Raw genomic sequence first — 24,552 nt, 5'->3', positions numbered from 1 at the left:
CTGCTAGTGTAAACAAAAATCTCAGAAGTGTTTGTTTAAAAAAAAAACAACTGTCCTAAAAGAAATGTTATAGAGATGTTTTTGTGTTACCTTTTATGGGCAGAAAATATGAACAGCATAACAGAATAAAAATTAAAAAGGCTTTCTTAAAAGCTGATTACACTCCATATAAAATTAAGTTGCTGTCTGCCTCCTTCTAGATCTTGTGAAAACAGTTACAGGATATTCGCTAATTCTGGAAATATTCTGAAATGATATGATGTGAAATATAAAGCAAGGGCTTATGTAAATGAACATGGAGTGAGGATGGGGGTCATCTCCAGAAGCTCAGCTCATCCTACAGGCAGCTGCAGAGTGATTTAAGATGGACTGGCCCAGAACCCCCAGAGCTCTCTGCGAGCAGCAGGGATCTACTGATGTAAAAGTAGTGAGTGAGACCTCTAAGGGCTGAGTTGGGGAGGGGCTGAGCAGCAGGGGTCTGTATAAACTCAAATCATTCTCAACTGTCAAATGCTCTGTGGGCACATCACGGGTGGGCACTCTTCACACACAGCAGATGACTAGGGGACTAATCAAAGGCTTAATGGAATGCCGATAGGAAATGACACAATGTACATGAAAGCAAACAGTGTTTTCCAAAAATAGCTATAACAACCCTTGTTGTGCTGCATGCTTTTCCGGAATCTCGCTACTCCCCCATCAAGTAGCAAAGTTTATGCTCTTTCCTTTTGAATGTGGGCAAGGCACTTGTGACCAGAACGCAGCAGGTGTGCCACTCTGTGACCTCCAAGGCGAGGTTCGTAGAGGCCGTGCAGCTTCTGTTCATTTCTCTCTTGGGACACTCGCCTTTGGAAGCCCCAGTTGCCGAGGAGAATGTCCAAGGCCTCCATGCCATGAGGAAACCCAAACTGGTACACGTGGAGAGACCACATGGAAAACCACGGACACTACATGAGAGAGATGCCTGCCAGCCCCCAGCTGCTCTGATCCCGACTGGTCCAGCTCCAGCTCCAGCTAATCTGAATGCACACCCTGAGCCCAAACCACTGAAGGCTCGGGGCGGAGCTGCTCCTGAATTTCTGACCTGCGAAACCTGTAATGATAATCAATTTCTTGTTGCTTTGAGGCACTAAGTGTTGGAGGCATTTGTTATGCAGCCAGAGATAATGGAAACATACATAGAAGAAACCATGGACAGAGAAAACAAGCATAGACTGAAATGAGTCCCAAGCTGAAAGCCACCAGGCAGGTACTACAAAGTGCGGGTGCCGACAGCCCATTAAGGCGGTTCTCATCTGGGCAGCACTATGAACCGTGCTCCGGGTGATGAGGCACATGGATATATTAACGGTTCTCCAAACAGCTCCAGAGAGGCCAGTTAGCATAGAATAAAATTCTAAAGGAATTTTCCCAACACTAACTTCTCTAAAGATACAGTTATCAATTGCATATATTCCTAAAGGTCACATAAAAATATAAAATTAAGTAATGTAGAAAAATGACCCACAAACATCTCTCAGAGGAATACCTGATCTTCTACTAAAAAATAGGTAAGGTTGGCCCAGATTGTTGGTCATTGGTATCACGGAAACTGGATTTTATCCTCTACTATCCCTTTTTTGTATCAGAAGATTCTGGCTAGGGTATTTTATTTCTAAGTTGGTCACTCCGCATAAAGTCATTGAGATTTTGGTTAACTTACATTGTGCTTCAATAAATTCATGACTTATTTTTTTAATGAGCACATGATAACCTTTGCAATCAGGAAAAAAAGCATTTCTGTAATAAAACTAAAGTACATTTTACAGATACCTTTAATAGGTAAAAGTTACCAATTTTCCACACATATTTGGTCCTGTAAAATAGTTACAATCTTCATGCTCGCTTGGAAATAAAATGATACACTTGATAAATAAAGGTATTTATCTTATTGGGGGACTCAAATTATCAGACTTAAAAAAGCTATTCTTATTTTTAGAAAAGTATAAAATAAGTACAGAATTATAAATTAGAAATGATGTACTGCTATACCTTCACGGTTGACTAAGAACTCTGGAAGATAAAAAAACTCTGGGATCAGTTCTTTGACATCAGTCATGGATTCAAAAGATGAAAGGCGCCAAGTTGTATTTGTAGAATGAAAAGTTCTGTCTGGAATGTCAAAACTTTGATCTATAAAGAAAGACAAACAATGCAATTAAGACACAAAGATCTTATTCTGTTTAAAGCTTGTTATAGTTTATTTCTGCTACTTTGAAAAGATTAAAATGATGTTCATTTTGTTTTTCAGTTTTAAAGAGGTTATTCATGTTCTTGAAAATAAATATTTCTATACATTATTTGAGACCATATTATAGTATTGTTAATCTGCATTATGTTTTCCTGGTACACAAAAATGGATGAATTTATATCACTTTTTTGTTTAATTGACTACTATCTGTCTACCCAAGCAGAATTAAAGTCCTGTAACAGCAGGGACCTTGGGTATAACCCACAATGAGCACATACTAGGTACTTGATAATTACTTATTTATTGAATGAATAATAAAGAAGGAAAATTGAAGTTCAAGTGGGTAAAACAGTTTTTTCCCCATCAGAAAACAAAATTATTCCTTCACCTTTAAAAATGAAGACTACTTTTTTCTTTTTTCGGTGGGGGGAGCACTGCTTTTTAGATGTAACTGAATTAAAGAATGAAGTACAATTTCCTATAAATGAAAAAACTAAACACGGTCACTCCACTGTTAAGTTTTTCTGCAGTTTCTTTGTTAAGTTTTCTGTAGACTAATACTTAAGAACTGAGTTTTGACCGGTCTCTTTCCTGTCAACAGTTAGCAGAACATGAAATGGTATCCAGAGGCCAGCCCCTGAGAACACCAGCTGTATATATTGTACTATCGAAAACTCCTTTGAAGTTGCAGAAATTTTATACTTATCTTTTCATTTAGAGACTGTCACAGACTAATTTCAGCAACAAGCAAGGCACAATTTTAAAAAGATAGGCTAAATTTCTTCCCCAGGTCTGCACTTCCCTGTCCAGCAACATTTTCTATTATTTTCATTACTTTCTCATCTATTTTGGGGAGTCAGTTAGCTCAGAGGAAAAGTAACCAATCTAAATAGCATCTAGAAAAAGTAATTCTGGAAGGCTATGGCAGATTCATGGTATCTAGAAGAGAGACTAAGGAACTGTGGTATGAAAGAAGCACACTGAGGGTCTGTTCAAACTGTCAAATTCTGCATTGTTTCTTAACTTAAAAAAAAAAACCTCTTCTACAAATTCCTATAATCTAGAATGTGCATGTACTAAACAAGGGGTTCTGAAGCTAGCATTTCTGTCCCCAAGTGACATTTAGCAATGCCTAGAGATATTTTTGGTTCTCACAACGGAACTGGTGGAGGAATGACACCGGCATCAAGTGGGTAGAAGCCAGGGATGCTGCAAAAACAGCCTAGAGTGCACAACAGTCTTTACAATAAAGAGGATGTGCCTCAAAAGGAATACAGGGCCAAGATGAGAAGCCCAGGACCAGGCCCCCGAGTCTAGCTAATCAGATGAAGTTGATGGGGATTGCAGTAGCCTCTGGTTGTTTTTTTTTTTTTTTAAATAATGCATAAATACAGCATGAAGAAAACTGGCATAATAGCAATATATATTTAAAAATTAAGAAATTTTAGTTGATTGGGAGTTTTATATTAATAGATTTTTGGGCTACATGAAAAAAGTGGAGGGCAGGGAGAGTCCTGTTACATGCTGCAGCAGTCCCAAACCACATGTGAAGTACTCTTTTTTATTCTGAGTGCCACTTTTTAATAAGGGCATTTGCAAACCAGAACATGTCTAGAAGAATGATCAGAACAGTGACAGGTTTGGAAACCAGAACAAACAAGGATGGCTTACGCACTGGTTTTTAAAACTCTTCGGTAAGTACAGAACGGTCTTATTTATGTTTTGGATTCCTTGCAGCAGCTGGGATACGACCCTGCATACAGGAGGCTCTCAACCTGATGTCAAATTAACTAAGGATAATTAGCTTAGGGATAAACAAGACTGAAAGGGAAAAAGGGGACAGGGCAAGAGTCTTCAAATATTTGAACAGCTGTCATTGGAACATTTGTTCTGTGTACTTACACAAGGACAAACAGAAGAAAGCCCCTTCTATAGACCAAGGAGAGACAATGCAAAATTCATTCCTCCAAGAGGTGGTATGTGAGTAAAAATACATAAAGAAGTTCAAGAAGGTTGAGTAAATGAATGGATAATGACCCCACAAAGGATTCTGAGTGCCATGAGGAAAAACTACAGAGCTCATAACACAGTCCTCATTAGAAATTGGTAGGAAAGAATGTTCTCATTTGCACACACGTCAGTAAATTCACCTCTAAGTAATCTTCTGGCCTGTGAGCTGCCACTTAAAACACTGAGGTAGAAGATTATTATCATTCTTCTCTTTTTTTTTGAGAGAGACAGAGAGGCTGACCAGGGAGGAGAGGTGGAGCGAGAGGGAAGAGAGAGAGTCTTAAGACAGCTCCACAATGGGGACTTGATCTCATGACGCTGAGATCGTGATTCGAGCCGAAATCAAGAGCTGGACACTCAACTGAATGAGACACCCAGGTGCCCCAGAGGCAGAAGTTCATTAACTAGACAGTTCCTATGGTGATGGTGTAAGTGTGGCTCTCCTATTAACTACTTACAGTAAATGACAGTAACATATTCCCATTAGAAATAACTATTAACTTGAACATCTTTAAAAAGGAAATTGCATACATTTGATAAGGATAAAGTTTGCAAATTACACAGGATGTGAATTACATCCTAATTTTTAAAAAGTGAATTGCATTTTTATAAACATACATGTCTAATCTGCAGTGAAAACTCAACAAATTAGCAAGATAATCTGGTTCACTACAAACTTCTGGAAAGAATTTTATTGAAGGAATAAGTAGGATTATTTTTCCTGTGGTTTGGTTAGTCTCAATACAGTCTCAGGAAGTATGTCAAGTTTCCCCCCCGCCCCCAATGATCCAGTAAGATATTTTAGGTAGTTATAAAATAATTCTTACCTTGGTAGGCTAAAAACATTTTTGTGAACGGAGGCATCCTCACCAGGAAGTGAAGCACGGTGCCGCTGTTGGAGTAGTGGGAGCCGTAATGGTAGGGCTGCACGGGGGGCATGGGGTCATCCTCCCGGGCCCCTTTGCGGTACTCCTCCTCCAAGTACTGAAGGGAACAGGCAATCAGACAGTGTTCATGAGAGAGTGCTCCAGGTATCACCAGTTTTCTTTCCATCTTCTCTACTAATCCCCCTTTTAAAAAATCATTATTTTATTTTTTTATTTTGAGAGAGAAAGAGCACAAGTGGGGGTGCGGCGTGGGGTGCAGAGAGAAAGAGAAAATCCCAAGCAGGCTCCACACTTAGCACAGAGCCCAACACAGGGCTCGATCTCATGACCCCAAGCATCATGACCTGAGCCGAAATCAAGACCTGGATCATAACCATCTGAACCACCCACGTGCCCCTATCCTATCCCTTTGACACCATTTTCTATGGCTTGCCCTGCCACCTGTGTTTGGACCTCAGCCACCTAAAGTGTCTCCTCCTCAGTGCCCCACTGAGTCCTGATTCCTCGAGAAGCATGTCACAGTCTGCACCTTTACTCTCTCATTCCGTCACAGGAAACTCACCTGCTCTGCACCCTGCCTCCCAGCACTCTGGCTCCTAACGTAGCCTATCATGTGCAAGTTGATCATGCGCTTGATAAAGGAGAGCTGCTACTGTCACTAGGGACATCTGCATTTTAAAAGTGAGTCTCAAGATACAATGCTATGTTCTTTAGAGAAACTCTCTAGCGTGGAAAGGCAATAGCAGTAAAAAAAAAAAAAACTGTACCACATTACTAAGGTTCTTAGGTATTAAGGTAAGATTTTTTTGACTGTTTTGCAATGTAGTTTCACTGAGATAAAAACGAATACAGTGATTTCTCACGCCTACTATCTTCCCATCATGATGTAGGAAGCTCAATCAAATATTTAATATCAGTCACTCATCTCCCATAGCTTCTGTCTGGCTCTGATAACAAAGTCAGGCGATAGTGAATTTCTGGAGTCACTTCTCCTTGATTCCATAGCACTGCCCCACTTTCAACTGCAGAAGAATCAAGGAGTGACTGTTATAAGACACTTGGAGAGATCTTTCTGCAACTGTGCTACAAAACAATGTGAATGCAAGAACACTGCTTCAGCTGCTCTTACCTTGATACTGCTGTGAAGAATGCAGCATGTGGCTAATGAGTTTTTTAAAAAATTTCCAACAGAATTCCATTAATGTTAATTTCTCAGAAATAGATAAATTATACTTTTAAACTTCAAAATCTGGTAAATTTCTGCTAATAAACTAATGCATAATTTGCTGAATATGAATAATAAGGAATTACAGTACATTATAGATAGACTGATATTGTTCTATAAATAACAGTAGGGGATACAAATAGCAGGATCCTGAAAATCTGTGATTTTTTTTTAAAGGAATATAGTTATTTATATATGGATGTAACAATGGACTACTAGCTTCCAATTTATGCCACAACAAGCGTATTTCTTTTTCTGGGCAAAGTGTTTTCAGAGAACTGAGATAGACAACAATACCTAAAATCATATAATGATTTCCAGTTGTTTGTCACTCGAAGCACAAGAAGGTAAAAAACAGAAAAGTCAATATTATAAATTTTAAATTAGGTAAAACACAAGTCTGTAGAATAAAACTTGAGTTCTCGTGTATCAAAATATGAGGAAAAACGAAGCCTACCTTGTAGGTATCCACATAACGATCTTCTTTTTCTTTATACTGCACGGCTATGGGCTTAGAGAGATTTCTACAAACGAAGAGAGGAGGGAAAAAGATGAAGTCTTTCGATATTGTCAAGCTTAAGCTGCCTACACGCCTGCATCCGTAAGTAAGCCTGTGATCAGCAAACACGTGGCCCTCAGTTTAGTGGTTACACATGTTGCTTTGCAACATAGCAGCCATCATTCAAGATTATGACCGAATCAACTGGTAGATGGTAGGATTTTCCTAAACAGATTCATACCCACTCAGGAGTTCCTGGCTTACGAGCAACCTAGACAAGAAGGGCTGCTCTGGGGCCCCTGCTCTCCTCGCTTCTTCCATTTCCTCCAGAATCAGAACCGATGCTGTCTAGGGCAGCTGATTCCTGTTGAGCCCTGACATGCCTGTCCCCACTTTCCAGACCTATACTTGTCCAGCGGTGAAGACGGAAGGGCGGTTTGGATGGGAAGCAGGACCATGAGGAGATGTTATAGAATTATCAGGTTACGTACTGAAAATTAATAAAATGACACTTAAAAAAATTTTTTTTTAAATTTTAAGTGGACCCCATGCCCAACGTGGGGCTTGAACTCATGACCCTGAAGGTAAGAGTCACACACTCTACTGACTGAGTCAGCCAGGCACCCCAAAATGACACAAATTTAAAAATGACCAAGTGGAGACTAGGCGTGTGCATAGTGAAATCCATGTTTTATTGTCTAACTCACATACGGGGAATGACATCCTCGTCTGCACAGTAGAGCTGTGTCTGTGCTGGTGTTCACGCTCTGTCAGGGACGCTAGAGAACACTGGGATGAATCCTCACTTTTCTAAGCCACACAGGCAAGCAGCTTCCCTGTGTAGCACTTGGAAGAGCAAGAGGAAAAGATCCGCCGAGGCCGAAGCCTCCCGGGCTGAGGGGCCACGGGGCTAGCAGCTATCTGGAGTTCCAACCTCTGGCTCCGTAACTAGATCAACATCAAGATCTGCCCAAAGCTCAGTGGATCAAACCAGTTCTGCTGAGCCAGCCAGTCATATGCCTATATCCTAGGGATACTGAAATTGGTGATAGTAAGCACTAATTTGGTTTTTGAGACCTTTCTACAATCTTAAAAAATTCATTAAAAGTAAAAACAGTTTTATAGAATAGATACAAATTCACATATCAAAATAGGAGAAGTCACGTTTAAGATCCAGGTATGCGGTTTTCTTCTAAACAGTGTATATAGATTTTTTTGAACACAAATAATACTGTTGTGGTTGAAAAATCAGAAATTACTGATGAGCAGACAGAAAAACCCCCAAATCAGCTAAAATACCATTATTCACAGGTAAAACATTTTGCTATATACCTTTCCAGTTGTTTTTCTGGTTATCTATATATGTACATTCACATTTAAAAATAAAAATAATAGCCTTCCCCACCTACACTAAATATTTCTAAAATACCATTTTTAATGGCTGTAATGTAAAGCAGTTAACTCGAACCTGGTGCTGGGCATTGAGGTTGTTTCTAAGTTTTAGCCACTTAAAAAAATGATGTAAGGACTATCCATCCATATGGCCAAATTTTTGCACGCAATGCCAGGCACCATTATCAGCAATGAACCAGAGTTCTGGCCCTCATAAAACTTACTTCCAGTGGGAACCTTTCTGGTAAAGTACATATTCTTAAGTATTCCTAAAAAAAAGTCCAAGAAGTTAAATTGCTAAAGCAGTATATACATCTGAAGAGTTCTTTGGCAATATATTGTCAAATGCCTTCCAGAAAGATTGGATCTATTTATGCCAGTAGTGCAAAAATGTCTAAATGTCCATCAGCAGTGGATAAAAATGTCTGGAAATAACACGCCACTTGCTATTTTTCAAATTGACAAACATACTAAGCTGCATCTGATTTTTCTAAAAAATTTTTTAAAGATTTTATTTATTTATTTGATAGAGAAAGATCACAAGTAGGCAAAGAGGCAGGCAGAGAGAGAGGAGGAAGCAGACTCCCTGCTGAACAGAGAGCCTGATGCGGGACTCGATTCCAGGACCCTGAGATCATGACCTGAGTGGAAGGCAGAGGCTTTAACCCACTGAGCCACCCAGGCGCCCTGCATCTAATTTCTTGAAAACTGTCTTAAGCTAGGATTACTTCTCAGTAGTTAAAATATTCTAAAAAATATATATTCTAATATACCAAGTAGAATATTTGGAGTCAATTTTTCTTTAAATAACCTAAGAGAACTTTAAAAAAAAAATTAAATAACCAGAATATTTCCTCATCAACTAGGGCTATGTGGTTACTCTAAAAGGCAATTCATTCAAGAAAAGCAGGATAAATGCTTAATTCTTTTGCTTTAATTGGCAAATGTCAAAGGTAAGAAACTGGTGCCCTAGTTATATCCAGTAGCGACCAGTAAGTTTGTTTCTGGAGCCTTTAAAAAGCATCATTATTAACCTAAGAGGTTTTTTTTTTTTTTAATGTGTTTTAATCAATTGTAGTCATTATTTTTCCTAATGCTCTGACTGTCCTATCTTTGGCGGTGTTAGCCACTTCAAGTTGGCTCTTGAGTCCTTTGTTATTTTTCTTTTGGGTTGTGTTAAAAAAAACACACAATACAAAATTAATAATCATAACAATCCTCAAATAAAGAGTTCAATAGTGTTGACCATATTTACATTGTTGCATGAAACGTCTAAAACTTTTTCATCTTGTAAAACTCTACCCCCACTAAACAACTCCCCATTTCCCGCTCCCCTGTGCAACCTTGTCCCCTAGCAACCACCATTCCCCTCTCTGCCTGAGTCTAATGACCCTAGATAACTCACATAAGTGGAATGTCACAGTATCTGTCTTTTTTTGCGGCTAGCATATTTCACTTAGCACAATGTTCCCAAGGTTCATCCATGTTATAGCGTATGACAGGACTCCCCTCCTTCTTAAGGTGGAATGATGTTCCATTGTATGTATGTACCACAAATTCCCCATCCATCCATCCACAGATAGACATGGGCTGCCTCCCCCAGCTGACTGTTGTGAGCATTGTTGCAACGAACACAGGTAGGTAAATATGGCCTCCACGTCCTTCCGACAAAACTATTAGTTTCCTTGCTTTCTTTTCTTTTCTTTCTTTCTTTCTTTTTTTTTTTTGGATTTTATTTATTTACTTGACAGATAGAGATCTCAGTAGGCAGAGAGGCAAGCAGAGAGAGAGAGAGAGAGGAGGAAGCAGGCTTCCTGCTGAGCAGAGCCCGATGTGGGGCTTGATCCCAGGACCTTGGGACCATGACCTGAGCCGAATCAGAGGCTTTAACCCACTGAGCCACCCAGGCACCCCTGTTTCCTTGCTTTCCGACACAACAAATATCAGGCTCATCTTGTATGTTTTCTTCTAAAAAATTTTAGAAGAAATGAGAGAATAGGAAATCACTATTTTGTGACCCCTAGTGAAATAAATAATTGACTTAAGAGATAGTCATCAATGACAGAAACAAATTCAGGGGAAGCCTGATACCATGGATCAATGTGAGCATCATTAGAGTGGACGCCATGTGTCTCCTGAGTCAGTCAATATGTTGGTCAATATGAAGCTCACACCCCCTACAAGGACACCTGCCCCAAAAGGCTGACCCTCGGTCTAAACGAGACTGCAGAACTAGTTTCCAGTCTCTAGGAAATACAGAAGCTGAAGGAAGAAGGTAAATACTAACATGGGAATGGGGATAGCCTACAAAATAACTGACCTGTTCTTCAACAAGTCGACGTTAGGAAAAAAGGAAGAGGAAAATGCATACCAACAAACAATGGCTTGTTCTAGATGTGTCTTCAGAGACAAAGCAACCAAAGGTGATACTGGGCCCAATATGAGCCAGTCAACTATAAAAAGAAATCTTTCATATAATTGGGGGACACTGGAAAATGGGCTGGGTATTAGATAATACCATGAAATTATTGTTAATTTTCTTAGATATGATAGTGTCACTGTAACATAAGTAAGAAAATGTTCGATACTTTCTTAAGAGACGTGTTCTGAAGAACACAGGAATAGCATAACAAAATGTGATTTGTCTTAAAAAGAAAAAAAGAGATGACACAAGCTTGGCAGAAATATTCATAACTGTCGAGTTGAGGTTATGGACAGATGGGGTTCATTGTATATTCCTTTAGATTGGTGCATGGTTGAAAATCCTGATAGGTCTTTAACGAAATAAAGACAGCATATGGACAAAGCCAACAAGTGACACCGTTTTCAGTTACCTGTAAACTGAAGGATCATTGAGGTCAAGGGTCTCACTGACATAGTCAGCGAGTATGAACGGGAACACCGGATACTGCATGAGATCATTGAAGGATCGGCCGGCATGTTTGTTTAAGTGAGTCAAATACTCAAAGTTAGTGATTTGTCCAGTATACCATAAATTTGTCAGAGCATTGATGTTGCCATATTCCAGGAGATTAGGGAGGTTATTTGTTAGTATACTGTGGTACACGTCATCACGAACCTGCAAAGGAAGGAGAGAGAAAAAAAAACAAACAAACAGATTTTCTTTTAGGTTATTGATACTTTTCTCCAAAATCTCCATATTTTAGGCACATTAGTAACTTCAAGGCCACCAAGAAAATTCTTGTTGCCCAAATAACATCCACTGGTGGTGAACTGAGATTCAACTCTGGGGCTTCCTCCGAAGGCTGGACTCCTAAACGTTATGTTGTGTTGCCAGAGAAATCAGCTAAAAAGAAGGTAAGAAAACATCTGTATAGAAAAGTCACTTATATACAGATCCTAAAAAAAAAAAAAAAAGGATAAAGAAGAGTCTTCATCTAAATAAATGCAACATGGTATTTAAAAAGAGCATGGTCGGGGCACCTGGGTGGCTCAGTGGGTTAAGCCTCTACCTTCGGCTCAGGTCATGATCCCAGGGTCCTGGGATCGAGCCCCACATCGGGCTCTCTGCTCAGCGGAGAGCCTGCTTCCTCCTCTCTCTGCCTGCTTCTCTGCCTACTTGTAATCTCTGTCTGTCAAATAAATAAATAAAATCTTTAAAAAAAAAAAAGAGCATGGTCATCTTAATTAGACAGATGGCCTCGTTTCCATCTTAAAACCTCTGTGTTACTACCACATCTGTAATATGAGAATAGTAATATTTATTGCATGAATATGAAATAAGATATCCTATGTAAAATACGATATTTGATTTTCACTACTGATTGAAAAGCAATAAACTTTTGTGTTTGTTTGGTTTTTTTAGAGATTCACAAAACTTGTCACAGAAAAAGGTAATCTGATTTTTTCTAAAGTTATTAAATGATGATTGATAATAAATGGGAAAAAACAGACAAGCCAGGGCTTTACTAAAAACAAATTGAAATATCTATCCTAAATGTGTATGGACTTAAGGCATAGGAATGAGAGCCACAGTCGCAGATAACCAGAGACGGGACTAAAAGTAAATAAGGAAATGGAGCTATGGCTATGGAACAGGCAAGGTCACAGGGGGTTTAAAAATCTACACCGCAAACCTGTTCCACAACAATGTGTATATATTTAACACATAAAAATGGCTAAAATGAGGGCACCTGGGTGACTCAGTTGGTTAAGCATGGGCCTTCAGCTCAGGTCATGATCTCAGAGTCCTGGGATCAAGACCCACATTGGGTTCCTTGCTTAATGGGGAGCCCACGTCTCCCTCTGCTTCCCTCCAGTCCCTCCAATCATGCTCACTCACTCTCTCTAATAAATAAATAAAATATTTTTTAAAATGGCCATCTTCTTTTATGTATTTTTTTTACCACGATTAAAAAAAAATGAATCGGTTCAAGGAAAAACAAAAACAAAAACCTAAACTTATAGTTTAAATCTGAAGACTGCCACCTTCTAAAGCTAAGGCTGATAGGAGTTTATGACAGACTGCATAACAAAACCAGGCAAGAAAAAGGAAGTTTTCATTCCTTTGACAAATACTGATCAGGCACATTCAAACTGTTGAAGCTATAGCACTTAACAAAACAAACTGTTTACATTTTATTGGAGAGACAATGTTGGATGTTATTAAGTCCTATAGAGGAAAACAGAACAAAGGCAAGGAGACTTGGGAATAGGAGTAAGGGAGGGGTCGTTATTTTATTAAGAGTAGTCAGGAAGGTCTGAGAAGGAGACATTAGATCAAGGAACCTAAAAAGGTGAGCAAGTGAGTCACGTGGATTTCAAAAAGGAAAAACATTCAGGGCAGTATTCCGGAGCAGGAGCAGTAAGTGCAAAGGCCCCGAGGCATTAGTGTGCCTAGTCAAGGAAAACAAAGTCGCCATGGATGGAGAGAGCAGGGGATACAATGATAGAAAAGAAGGTCAGCGAGATAACAAGATGCCAGATCATTCAGTGCTTCATTCAGCTATTATAAGGACTGTGGCATTAACCAAGTGAGGCAGGAAGTGATTGGAGGGTTGTGAGTAGAGAATGACATGATCAACACACTTTAGCTATCGTGTTGAGAATAGTCTGAAAGAAGGGGGAGCAATGGAAGCAGGGAGGACAGTTAGGAGGCTACTGTAATGATTTAGGCAGAAGATGATGCTGGCTTAAACCAGGAGGGTAGTAGTGTACGTAGTCAGATTGTGGACCTTTCTTGAGGGAGAGTCAGCAGATCGAGAGCATGTAGGGCATGAAAGAGTAAGAGAAGTCTAGGGGAATCCCAAAATTTCTAGCCTGGGCAATCACAGAGATTCGAGTTGCTAATTTTTGAAACGGGGAAAATGGCAACAAGATTTTGAGGGGGCAGATTAGAAGTTTGGTTTTGTGCGTGCTCAATATGAGATGCCGATTTGACTTTCAAGTGGAGATGCCCAGGAGGGAGTTAAGTATTTGAGTGTGGCATTCCCAGGAGGGGTTTGGGTAGTGACCCAAATTTGTAAGTTGTTACAATACAGGTAGTATTTAAAGTCCTAAGAGTGGATGAGAAGAGAATAGGTCTGCAGAGTGAACCCAGAGGCATTCCAAGCAGCATCTCCGAGGAAGACTGAAAAGGAATGCCCTGACGACAGGAGGAGAGCCAATGAAAAGTGATGACCCAGAAACCTAGTGGAAAAGATTAATTTTTTCTTGAAGATTTTATTTCTTTCTTATTTGAGAGAGCGTGGCAGAGGGAAACGGAAAGGAAGAGGCACTAGCAGACTCCCTGCTGAGCACGGAGCCCAATGCGGGCCTTAGCTCATGACGCTGATCATGATCATGACCTGAGCCGAAACCAAGAGTTGGAAGGTCAACTGCTCCATAGACTGTACCACCCAGGTGCCCTGGGAAGGTTATTATTATTATCATCTTTTTTAAAAAAAAGAAAATAATCACTGGTGTCAAATGCTGCTGATAGACCAAGTAAAATGAGGACCGAGAAATGTGACCATAGGGTTTAGATACGGAGGTCACTGAGAACCCCAACCAGAGTTCTAGGTGAAGTGGTGAGAAGAAAACCAGCCAGGAGCGTTTCAAAAGAGAATGGAGGCAGTGAGCACACATCACTTCTCCTTTCTATAAAGGACGGCAGACAAACTGAAGCCGAAGGGATGTGGTGGGGGTTAAGAAAGGGTTTGTAAACAATGGAATCTGCTCTCAAGTTTAAATTGCTCTTTTCAGGTCAATTATGCATTCACTTACTTTTTACAGATACAGTTACTCTGGAGAATCTGAATTTAACACAGTTTTGAAGGACAAAAATCATTCTAATATAGCCAAGGTTCACTTTAATTAGGACTAACAAGAGCAATTTTTACTTGATGACAGAAACAGTGAATCGAAGTTTAAATAAGTCAAACCCTGATAAAATCATTTGAGTACAGTTACACTGGACCCATGATAACTTCAAAAATATGTATCTATTAATAAAGCCAAATTTACCTTGGTGTTATCAAATGCTAACAGGAGTGTTCTACCATTTGTTAAAAAGATCTCTACGGCATTGTCTCTCAACTGCCACCAACGCTTGTGGACTTCTTTAATTTCTTCATATGTCCAGGAGAAGGACGCTGGTTCCAATTCTCCCTGAAGGCTCTAAGACAAAAGAAATAAATGAAAGTGTTTGCTTCATAGGAAATATAAATAATCATTTTAATCTTAGATTTTTTAAAACGTCAAAATGAAATAAGACATCTTCCTTTTGTGGCAATATGGCAGATAAGATTCCCTGACCTGCCCCACCCCCTCACTACAAAACACTTCAAAATGCTGGATGAAATTTAAGGAATTTTAAAAAAGACTTTATTTGTATTTTTTAAGAGACTTTATTTTTTAGAGGAGTTTTAGTTTTTTTTTTTAATTTATTTTTTATTTATTTTCAGCATAACAGTATTCATTGTTTTTGTACCACACCCAGTGCTCCATGCAAGCTGTGCCCTCTCTAATACCCACCACCTGGTTCCCCCAACCTCCCACCCCCCCACCACTTAAAACCCCTCAGATTGTTTTTCAGAGTCCATAGTCTCTCATGGACTTCCAATTTCCCCCAACTCCCTTCTCCTAACTCCCCATGTCCACCATGCTATTTGTTATGCTCCACAAATAAGTGAAACCATATGATAATTGACTCTCTCTGCTTGACTTCTTTCACTCAGCATAATCTCCTCCAGTCCCGTCCATGTTGCTACAAAAGTTGGGCATTCATCTTTTCTGATGGAGGCATAATACTCCATAGTGTATATGGACCACATCTTCCTTATCCATTTGTCCGTTGAAGGGCATCTTGGTTCTTTCCACAGTTTGGCGACCATGGCCATTGCTGCTATAAACATTGGGGTACAGATGGCCCTTCTTTTCACTACATCTGTATATTTGGGGTAAACACCCAGGAGTGCAATTGCAGGGTCATAGGGAAGTTCTATTTTTAATTTCTTGAGGAATCTCCACACTGTTCTCCAAAGAGACTGCACCAACTTGCATTCCCACCAACAGTGTAATAGGGTTCCCCTTTCTCCACATCCCCTCCAACATATGTTGTTTCCTGTCTTGCTAATTTTGGCCAAGTAGGAGGAGGTGCCTTTTCAACCTGTACCCTAAAGTGAGCTGATTACCTACCAAAGAACTCTGATCACCCATGAAATCAGCCTGAGATCAGAATTATACACATCTGGATCTCTACAGGGGCAGAAGAAGCCAGTGGGCAGGTAAAGCGAAGTGGGAAAGGCGGACTGATATCAGAAGATAAACAAAAGGGGGAGGGAGCCACCAGAGGTGACTGGTTGGAAAGTAATACCCCTAATATGAGCGAGAGTGCCTTGCATCTGGGGACCAGCATTAACTTAGAGCAGTTTTAGGTTTGCAGGAAACCGAGCAGATAGCGTAGAAAGTTCCCATGTATTCCCTGCCTGCACTCACAATTGCCCTATGATTAACATCTCCCATCAGTGTGAGTAGTGTGGTGCCTTTGTAATAATTGTTGAGCCACCACTGAATACATTCATTATTCTTGACTAAAGGCCATAGTTTACACTAGGTTCACTCTTGGCGTGACGCAGTTGTCGGTTTTGACTAATGTCTCTGAGGAAACGTGTCCACCACCACCGCCTCCCACAGAATTCCCTCGTGCTCCACCTCCTCCCCCACTCCTGCCCCGTGGACCCCTGAGCTTTTTATTATCGCCATGGTTTTCCCTTCCCAGAATGTCATATGGTTAGACTCCTACAATACACAGCCATTCTAGACTGACTTGAGTTTAAAGCTGAGCTGGCAAGAAATTAAGGGAAAATGAACCCCAGGAAGCAAAAATAACAAGAAATGTGAAAGGCATGCCGGGGTCACAGACTAAGTGATCAGGTCGACAACAACTGGAAGAAAGAAGATGAGGCACTGGGTTCTCTGGATCAGAGTATGGGATGAAATTACTTCAGAAATCTAAAGCCCATTAAGGGACATGTTCCTGTTGTCGATAAACACATGAGCCCATCAATAGAGAAAGAAACAGGAGCTTGTCTCTCTTGGCCTGGGGTCGGGGTGGAGAGTAGACAACAAGTTCTCCCTGAGAACTCGAAACTGTGGGCCTGCCCTCACATGGATTGGGTTAAAATTGACCTATCTGCATGCCTGGGAGCTCGCCAGCTCTGACGCACAGTTCGCATGCCTCTGCATCTCCCAGGAAAGGCAAAGCAGCCTCTGCCAATCAGCCCTACCGACTGTAAGCTCACAGATCGTCGCCCACCAGATGGCTATGTTCCTCTCCTATGTGGTCAGCAGAAGGAAGAAGAGATAAAGTGACCACCGGAAGGCTGGGTCTTCCTGACAGCATTAATCCCAGTCTCCCTCAACAAATCCCTACATTCTTTTCTTTCTTTTTTATCTTTTTTTTTTTTTAAGATTTTATTTATTTGTCAGAGACAGAGAGAGAGAGCACAAGCAAGAGGAGAAGAGGGAGAGGGAGGAGCAGAGGGAGAGGGAGAAGTAGGCTCCCCGGAGCAAGGAGCCTCCCTCGGGCTCCATCCCCGGACCCTGGGATCATGACCTGAGCCACTCAGGCATCCCAAATCCTCACATTCTAGAATGAAGGATCAGGGGCCATAGGTCCTATACTTCTTACCGCCAATGGGCCCTTGCCAAAGTACAAGATCAAGAAAACTTTAAAAACGTATCTAAGTCTGTAAACTGCAACTGAATACATGAATTACATTACTCAATGCTTTCAATAGAAAAATCACGATAAAAGCTTCTACTAAAGTTTAAAACTAGTTAGAATTTACCTCATCGAGTTAACCTGCATCCTATTTTGATTTTTCATCAGTCTTCCCTTTTGGAAAACTGCATTTACTTCTCCTTTGTGTTGGAACAGGAGCTCAGTGCAAAACTTGGAACTCAATCACATGACTATCTTACCCCAGGCTCTTCATCCTTCTAAAACCTTATTTGAAATTTTAGAAATTTGACTTGTCCTGTTCCATGTGTATTACAGTATTGTACTGGGTTCCAACTGGCTTTTAGAAGTAGGGGTTGGAAATATATTACAAATAAAATTAAACATTTTAATGAAAATCTAATATTCTCACACATAAAACTGAATTCCTTCTTGTTGAGCTTTAACTTTCCTTGATTCCTGCAACTCAGCAGATGTTAAGTATCTAGGAGCAAGGTGCTCTGCTAAGTGTTCTGCATGCAATACATCTGTGTCAGATGGAAAGTATATAAACATTCAAAATGCAAGATAGCAAATGTCATATGTAAAGTGGGAACAAATGCTAAAGAATGGAGGAGAGAAGGCTCTTTCACTCTCAAAAGAAAACCCACAAGATTATTTTAAGGAGAGTTTTAAAGGGGGAAAATGGCATCTTTTGGATCCAGAAAAATGTTTGCTTATATATCAACTATTAAATTTCTTGGTTGCTAAAGAGACATCTTGAAAAATAATTAACCATACTTCTACTAGCTGGGATAAATACTGTGGCAACTGCTAGATAAATCCAACATGAAAGAATGCCTACTCAATTTGGGGGGGCTATATTAAATATTTTCATATTTTTTTCATATTGTTTTACAACAAAATTTTATGTTTTAGCTCATTTTTAAAAAATCACCTATGTGGTTTAATAGTGAATACATAGGTGATTTTTTAGTATATCCTTAGCAATTCTTGGTTTTAGAACTTTTCTGAAACAAAAAGGCTTATTTCTCTTATTACCAGGATCTCAAAACAGTATTTTAATGGCACACAAGCGAATTCATATGGACAAAAAGTCTTGAAATACAAAAAAATGTGAATTAAGAGTCATTTTTGTTATTTTCTGACTAATAGCAGTACTTCCAGCAGAATAAAAATTATGGTACTAAGGCATGTGAATATCAGAATTACTTAAGTTATTCAATTATACAACACTTTCCTTTCTTTGTGAAGGTAAGTGTACTTGACAGTGAACTGGGACTGGTAAGAAGTAGTTATTTGTTGCTACTGAGGATAGTGATAAAAAGAATAAGTATAAATAAATTAACATAACAAGCATTTTTCTTTCATTTTTTCATTTTTAAAAAATTTTGTACTTTTCAAGTTTTTATTTTAATTCTAGTTAGTTAAAATACGGTGTTGTATAGTTCTAGGGGTACAATATAATGACTAAACACTTCCCGACATCACCTGGTGTTTACCACAAGTGCTCTCGTCAGTCCCCTTCACCTGGTTCACCCATCCCCTACCCACCTGCCCTCTGGTAGCCATCAGTTTGTTCTCTATAATTGAGTCTGTTTCTTGCTTTCTCTCTCTCTCTCTCTCTTTCTCTCTCTCACTTTTTCCCCCTTGCTTGTTCACTTTAACAGGAGCGCTTTGGAATTTGACTCATAATACTAACTGCTATGAGATCAGACTGTAAGCCAGACGAGATGGTATGGTCTTCTTTTTAAAAGTATCTTTAAAAGAAAAAGTTTGGAATTAAGACCAATCTATACAGAGAGTCACAATACCTGCTCTCTCGTTATCCCAAAGTTATACATTTTGGGAATTTGTCTAGATTTATGTAAGTGCAAACTTAAGCCTCTACTCACCGAACTTTCAACTGTATCAGAAGCATTATCTTCCACAAAGTACATCCCACATTTACCTATAGAAAGCATTCCGACATGAGTTTAAGAATATATGTGTACTATTACCATATGTGATTACAAATATGACCTCTGGAGTCTGTTGGCCTGAATTTAAATCCCAGCACACAGAAACTGTTCCTGTCATCCAATAACATTTTTTAATAGTATCCATGAGATCTTGGGTAAGTTGCTTTTTTTTGTCTTAACCTCCTGATTAAAAAAGGGGTGGAGGAGGACTTTATTTCACAGGGTTACTGTGGGAATTAAATTAGAATATATGTAAAACACTTACTACTAGTATCTGGCACTCAGTGCTAAAAAAAAAAAAAGTTGGTCATGTATTATTACCAGTACTCTTTTTATATTACTAGCATAATAATTTGCTTTATTTTCTTACATATTAGCTTAAGTCAACTTGTAAACAAATTTTCTAGCAAAAGAGGAATCCTTCATTATTTTTATTTAAACACTCAACAGAGCAGAGGAGACCTTAAAAGATAGCCCCCAAGTTCTGCTTTATAGGTTGGCTGTGTTAACACATGTCCCTACACCATATGTCCAACGGGTAGGAATTTCTCTGGGGCTTGGCACTGTATGCTGGTCACCCTTGAGCACTGAGCACTGCTGGCTCAGAGAAGGGCACTATCTCCATCCTCACGACCTTGGGGCTCAGTCCAGACAAACCTGAAGCTCTGCCTCTGGAGCCCTGGAGGCTGCAGCTTTAGCGTATAGCAGTGACTCTCAAATTTGAGGGTGCATCCGAATTGCTGGAGGGCTCAAAGAAATGCACACTGCTGGGCTCTGCCCCACAGAGGTTCAGCCTCAAGAGGTCTACGCTGGAGCCCAAGAATGTATATTTCTATGTAGTTCCCATGTGATGCTGATGTTCTGGATTTGGGGGCCATGCTTCAAGAACTGGCCTACAGCATATACACTGGTTCCTTAAGGGAAGAGAGGCCAAGTTGTGCAAACTTATTCCTTCATATCTTGAGGAAAAAAATGTCTGACCAAATGTAATTATATAGATATCCATGGATGGACCACCTTGGCCTTTCTCTCAGAAGCACAACAGGGAATATAAATTATCGACTGTCTCAAGGCGGATATATTTCTTAGTATTCCAATAATTCTTCACTTTAAAAATAAAAAATGGATATAGGTAAAAGGAATGATTAAATATAAAGATGTATATTTACGAGGAAAGTCAATTTTATGAAAATCAAAATGCTATTCATGTGCTTTTTAGAAAATAAGATTGTCATTTTTTCACATCTGTGGGTCATAAGCACTATATATAATGTTAAGGCAAAATCACCTATGTGCTATTAGAGAAAGTTTATCTGATTTAATGGTATTTACAACAAACATTGCTTCAAATTGTGTAAGAATAAAGACAGGGTGAGTATGTGTAAAAGTCTTCAAAGCATGACTTACCTAATAACAATTCACCAGCTGTCTCTCTAGATGGTGCAACGCTGATACATCTTCGATTCACTCTGTCAAAACATATTTAAAATCCCCTATGATTAAGTGTTTTGACCAATTTCAGCGAGTAGAGTATAAGCTTTCTTTATATAGTAAAAGATTTTAGCATAGCAGACTAGAGTTTCAAAAGTATGAGAAGTCTTGTCTAAACTCAGTTGAAAATATTATCTCAAATTCCAATGCTCTAGTAGAGGAGAAGATAAAAACTTTTAGAGAAGGCTCATAACTCCTATGCCATGTATATAGAATACAGGGATTCAATTTTTAAAAAGAAACTTCAGTATTTTATGTTTTCTAGTAATTAAACAAACATCGGATCATGCCTCTGGTATTTTCAAAGACATTAAAAAATCTTTGTATTCTAGGAAAAACAGGGGATTTAGACTCAGAAAAGACCTATTCTTTTGTCAAGTCACTCACCTCCTTCAAGTCCGAGTTCTTTATCTACTAAATGGGCTCAATAATAACTGCCACCACCACAACAAATACTATCAATAGCTAACATATACCGACCCATTTGACACACAACAATAGGCTGATGCTTTAGGTATTATTATCTTTTTCGTGTCACAGATACAGACACTGACACAGAGAGGCTAAGTAGCTTGCCCAAGGCCAGATAGTTAGTAAGACAGGGAACTAAAATCTGAACCTTTAGTTACTTGGGGACACGACCAGCGTGCTATCTGTTTCACAGACAACTACAAAGATAGACACGTGTGGATAAGGGACAGAGCGCGATGCCTGAACGTCAACGGATCCTCGCTATCAAAAATGTCTTTTCCTTCTGGATTTTGGTCATCCAACTTTGTCTTCTCTTGAGCCATGCACAGGCCCTTTCCTAAAACCTCAGCATTTTCTGGAATAAAATATTACCTAAACACTACAATAAACTATTAAACTCTTTAACTCCTTCAACAAAAGAAAGGACATCTCGTGGATTCACACTTACCTTATAGACTCACTCGCAGCTTTGTCTTTTACAGTCGAAGAGAAAGAAGAATGAGTTTTATCTTCAAACAGGAAAGAGAGTGGTGGTTTGACCACATCTGTTGAGGAAAAAAATACGTATTGTCTTTATGTAATGATCATAGTTATGTGCTACATTTGTGCGTTGCGTGAAGAAGTCATTTTTACCTTCCGATTTTTGTCTGTCCATAAGGAGATACTTATTTGGAATGGTTAAGTAACACCTCTGTAAACGTCTCCTCTCTCGATTCGGCCCTTCTGTTGGATCCAATTGCCAGGAAGTTGGATAGTAAAGGGGGTCATACCAGGCTGCTCTGCAAGTGAAAATAAAAGAAAGTTTTAAGGAGCAATCTATAGTATTTATAGCTTTAGATGAAATCATTATGGAACTTGAATAAGGAAATCAAAATTGATCTACTCAATTAAAAAAAAAAACCAACTGCTTATGTAATTAGACTAGGGAATGCATACACATAGTACAACAGAGTAAGATTAAAAAACAAGTGTCCTTCTGCTCCTAAACCCCAGTCTTCTGGTTCCCTGACTGGAGGCATGCTCTGCCACCAGTTTCTTATACCTGCTAAATTTTTAAGAAGATATATCATGACTATTCTGAATGCTTTAGCAACATGTGTGCTCTAGCAATACACTGGTTGGACCTAATACAGCCTGATAAGGAAAAAAAATTCATTTTCCAAGTTAAGTTTCTATATTTCTCATCTTGCCTACTATTTAATATAATAAATAAAATTAGTTCATTTTCATAATACAAGCCACATTTCTTACAATGTTGAAAAATAAGTTCATATTTTATTTTTAAAAAAGATTTTATTTATTTGAGAGAGAAAGAGAACAAGCAGGGGAAGGGAGAAGTAGAAGCCGACTCCCCGCTGAGCAGGGAGCCTGACATGGGGCTCAATCCCAGGACCATGAGATCATGACCTGAGCTGAAGGCAGGCGCTTAACTGACTGAGCCACCTAAGTTCCCCCAAAATAAGTTTATATTTAAATGAAAGAAAATGGTAGAACTACATTGAATATATTTTTAGAAATAGATAAGTGAAAAGAAAAATCACCCTGAATCCTACTATTCTAAATATACCAATTACTGGCAGAGATTATTTTCTTTCCTTTTTCAAAACCATAGTTAGAATTATTATATATATACATTTCTATAACCTTTGTTCTTTCACTGGACATATTTTAATCTTTATTATCATCACTGAAAAGGGCTGACTAATGCACTGGGTGGGCGTATTATAATGAATTTAACTCTATTACCGTTACTATATATTTAAGTTGTTTTTAATTCATTCACTAGTATAAATAAAACAGAGATGAAAACCTTTACGTTTATTGCCTTTCTATATTTGGAATATTTTCCCTAGGAAAGAATTACTAAAATAGGATAACTGGAGCTAGAAATAAAATGTTTACAGGATTCCTGACATATGCTGTCAGAGTGTACAATGCCACTGAACCTCCAACCATGGACTAGGTTACATTTCTTCCTGCCGTGGGTATGTGAAACATAAAAGGTAAAATACGGTATTTAAAAGTTTTAAAAAATTAAATTAGACTCTAGCCATATTGAGTATTTTCCTATCTGTTTATTAATTTATTTTCTTATGTGGAAGAGTGTATTCACATCTTTCACTCAAATTCTTGGGATCTTACATTTTACTTTTAAGTTAGCACAAATGTTTAAAACTATAAAAATATTAACTCTTTGATATAGTTGGTGAAAATAAATTTTCATGTTTTGTTGTTATAGTTGTTAAATACACTGGAAAAAATTAAAGCTTAAATCCATTTATTTCTTCTTGGTAGTTTTTTATACGGTGTTTGAGCTTAGAGAGTTAAACATCTATCGCATAGTTGACAAACACCCTGTTTTCTACTTCATAAACTTTTTATGAGTTTATTCTTTTTTTCACCTGGGATTTCCTTTAGAGTCTAATGTTTAGTGCATTTTAGCACCCCCAAGTCATGCTAATTAGTTAACCAAATTTAGAGATTAATACCTTAATTTTCCCCTTTTCATTATCTGTGATGCATCTTTTAAATTTTACATTAAAGTCTTATCTAGAAAAAGATCTATTTCTCAACTATCCTGTTTTAGTGATTTCTCTATTCTTCTGCAAACATTACATTTTAAAATTAAAGCCAATACATAATATTTTATTATTTGGAAGAGCTAATAACACCTCTCTTTCTCATAATTACCTCCTTTACCCCCAAGAGTTTAAACAAAGATTCTCATAGGATTATCGAAGATGAAATAAATCACAAGTGATTAAACAAAAAATATTTAAACTAATGAAATAATGTTATGATCTTTATGCCGAAATGAAAATAGCATTTCACATTAAAATATTCAATAGTAACAATGGACAACCTAAAATGTCCTCCCACTTTGCTTACCTATCATGTGTCAGCTGTTGAATAAGCTCCTGCCAGTGTCTGCTGGCACTCAGATCTACTTTATACATTCCTCTGATATGCTGGATCACCTTTTTTCTCTCAATTCCTTGGGAGAGAGACACTGCCTGGGTGATGTCTGCAGCGATTTTGGATATATCCTTTGATTTTGAGTCCAGACGCTGAAAGAGACTAAGTAAATAAACGAGACGGTCCATAAGTTAAGCCTAAGTGGACTGTTACACAGATACAAAAGCATGATACTGGAAAACTAAAAGTATGTGTGAAGTCGAATGAATTAAAAAAGGCACGACTT

At 38.7% G+C, this 24,552-nt stretch overlaps 1 protein-coding gene across 3 annotated transcripts in view; it reads right to left on the bottom strand.

Annotated features, from left to right (window-relative positions):
- The window catches only part of LYST (lysosomal trafficking regulator), a 188,442-nt gene that overhangs the window by 32,707 nt on the left and 131,183 nt on the right, over nt 1-24,552 (bottom strand). For all 3 annotated transcript variants that reach the window (XM_044239321.1, XM_044239320.1, XM_044239322.1), the window contains 10 exons: nt 24,240-24,428; nt 21,984-22,129; nt 21,799-21,895; nt 20,796-20,857; nt 19,323-19,378; nt 14,709-14,861; nt 11,078-11,322; nt 6,810-6,876; nt 5,068-5,224; nt 2,032-2,172 (listed from right to left, as the gene is read on the bottom strand). In XM_044239321.1, coding sequence (XP_044095256.1) covers nt 2,032-2,172; nt 5,068-5,224; nt 6,810-6,876; nt 11,078-11,322; nt 14,709-14,861; nt 19,323-19,378; nt 20,796-20,857; nt 21,799-21,895; nt 21,984-22,129; nt 24,240-24,428 — 1,313 coding nt within the window. The remainder of the gene's footprint in view (nt 1-2,031; nt 2,173-5,067; nt 5,225-6,809; nt 6,877-11,077; nt 11,323-14,708; nt 14,862-19,322; nt 19,379-20,795; nt 20,858-21,798; nt 21,896-21,983; nt 22,130-24,239; nt 24,429-24,552) is intronic.

This window comes from Neovison vison, chromosome 2 (genome assembly GCF_020171115.1).
Source record: "Neovison vison isolate M4711 chromosome 2, ASM_NN_V1, whole genome shotgun sequence".
NCBI classification, from domain to species: Eukaryota; Metazoa; Chordata; class Mammalia; order Carnivora; family Mustelidae; genus Neogale; species Neogale vison.
This window is presented reverse-complemented; position numbering and strand designations above follow the sequence as displayed.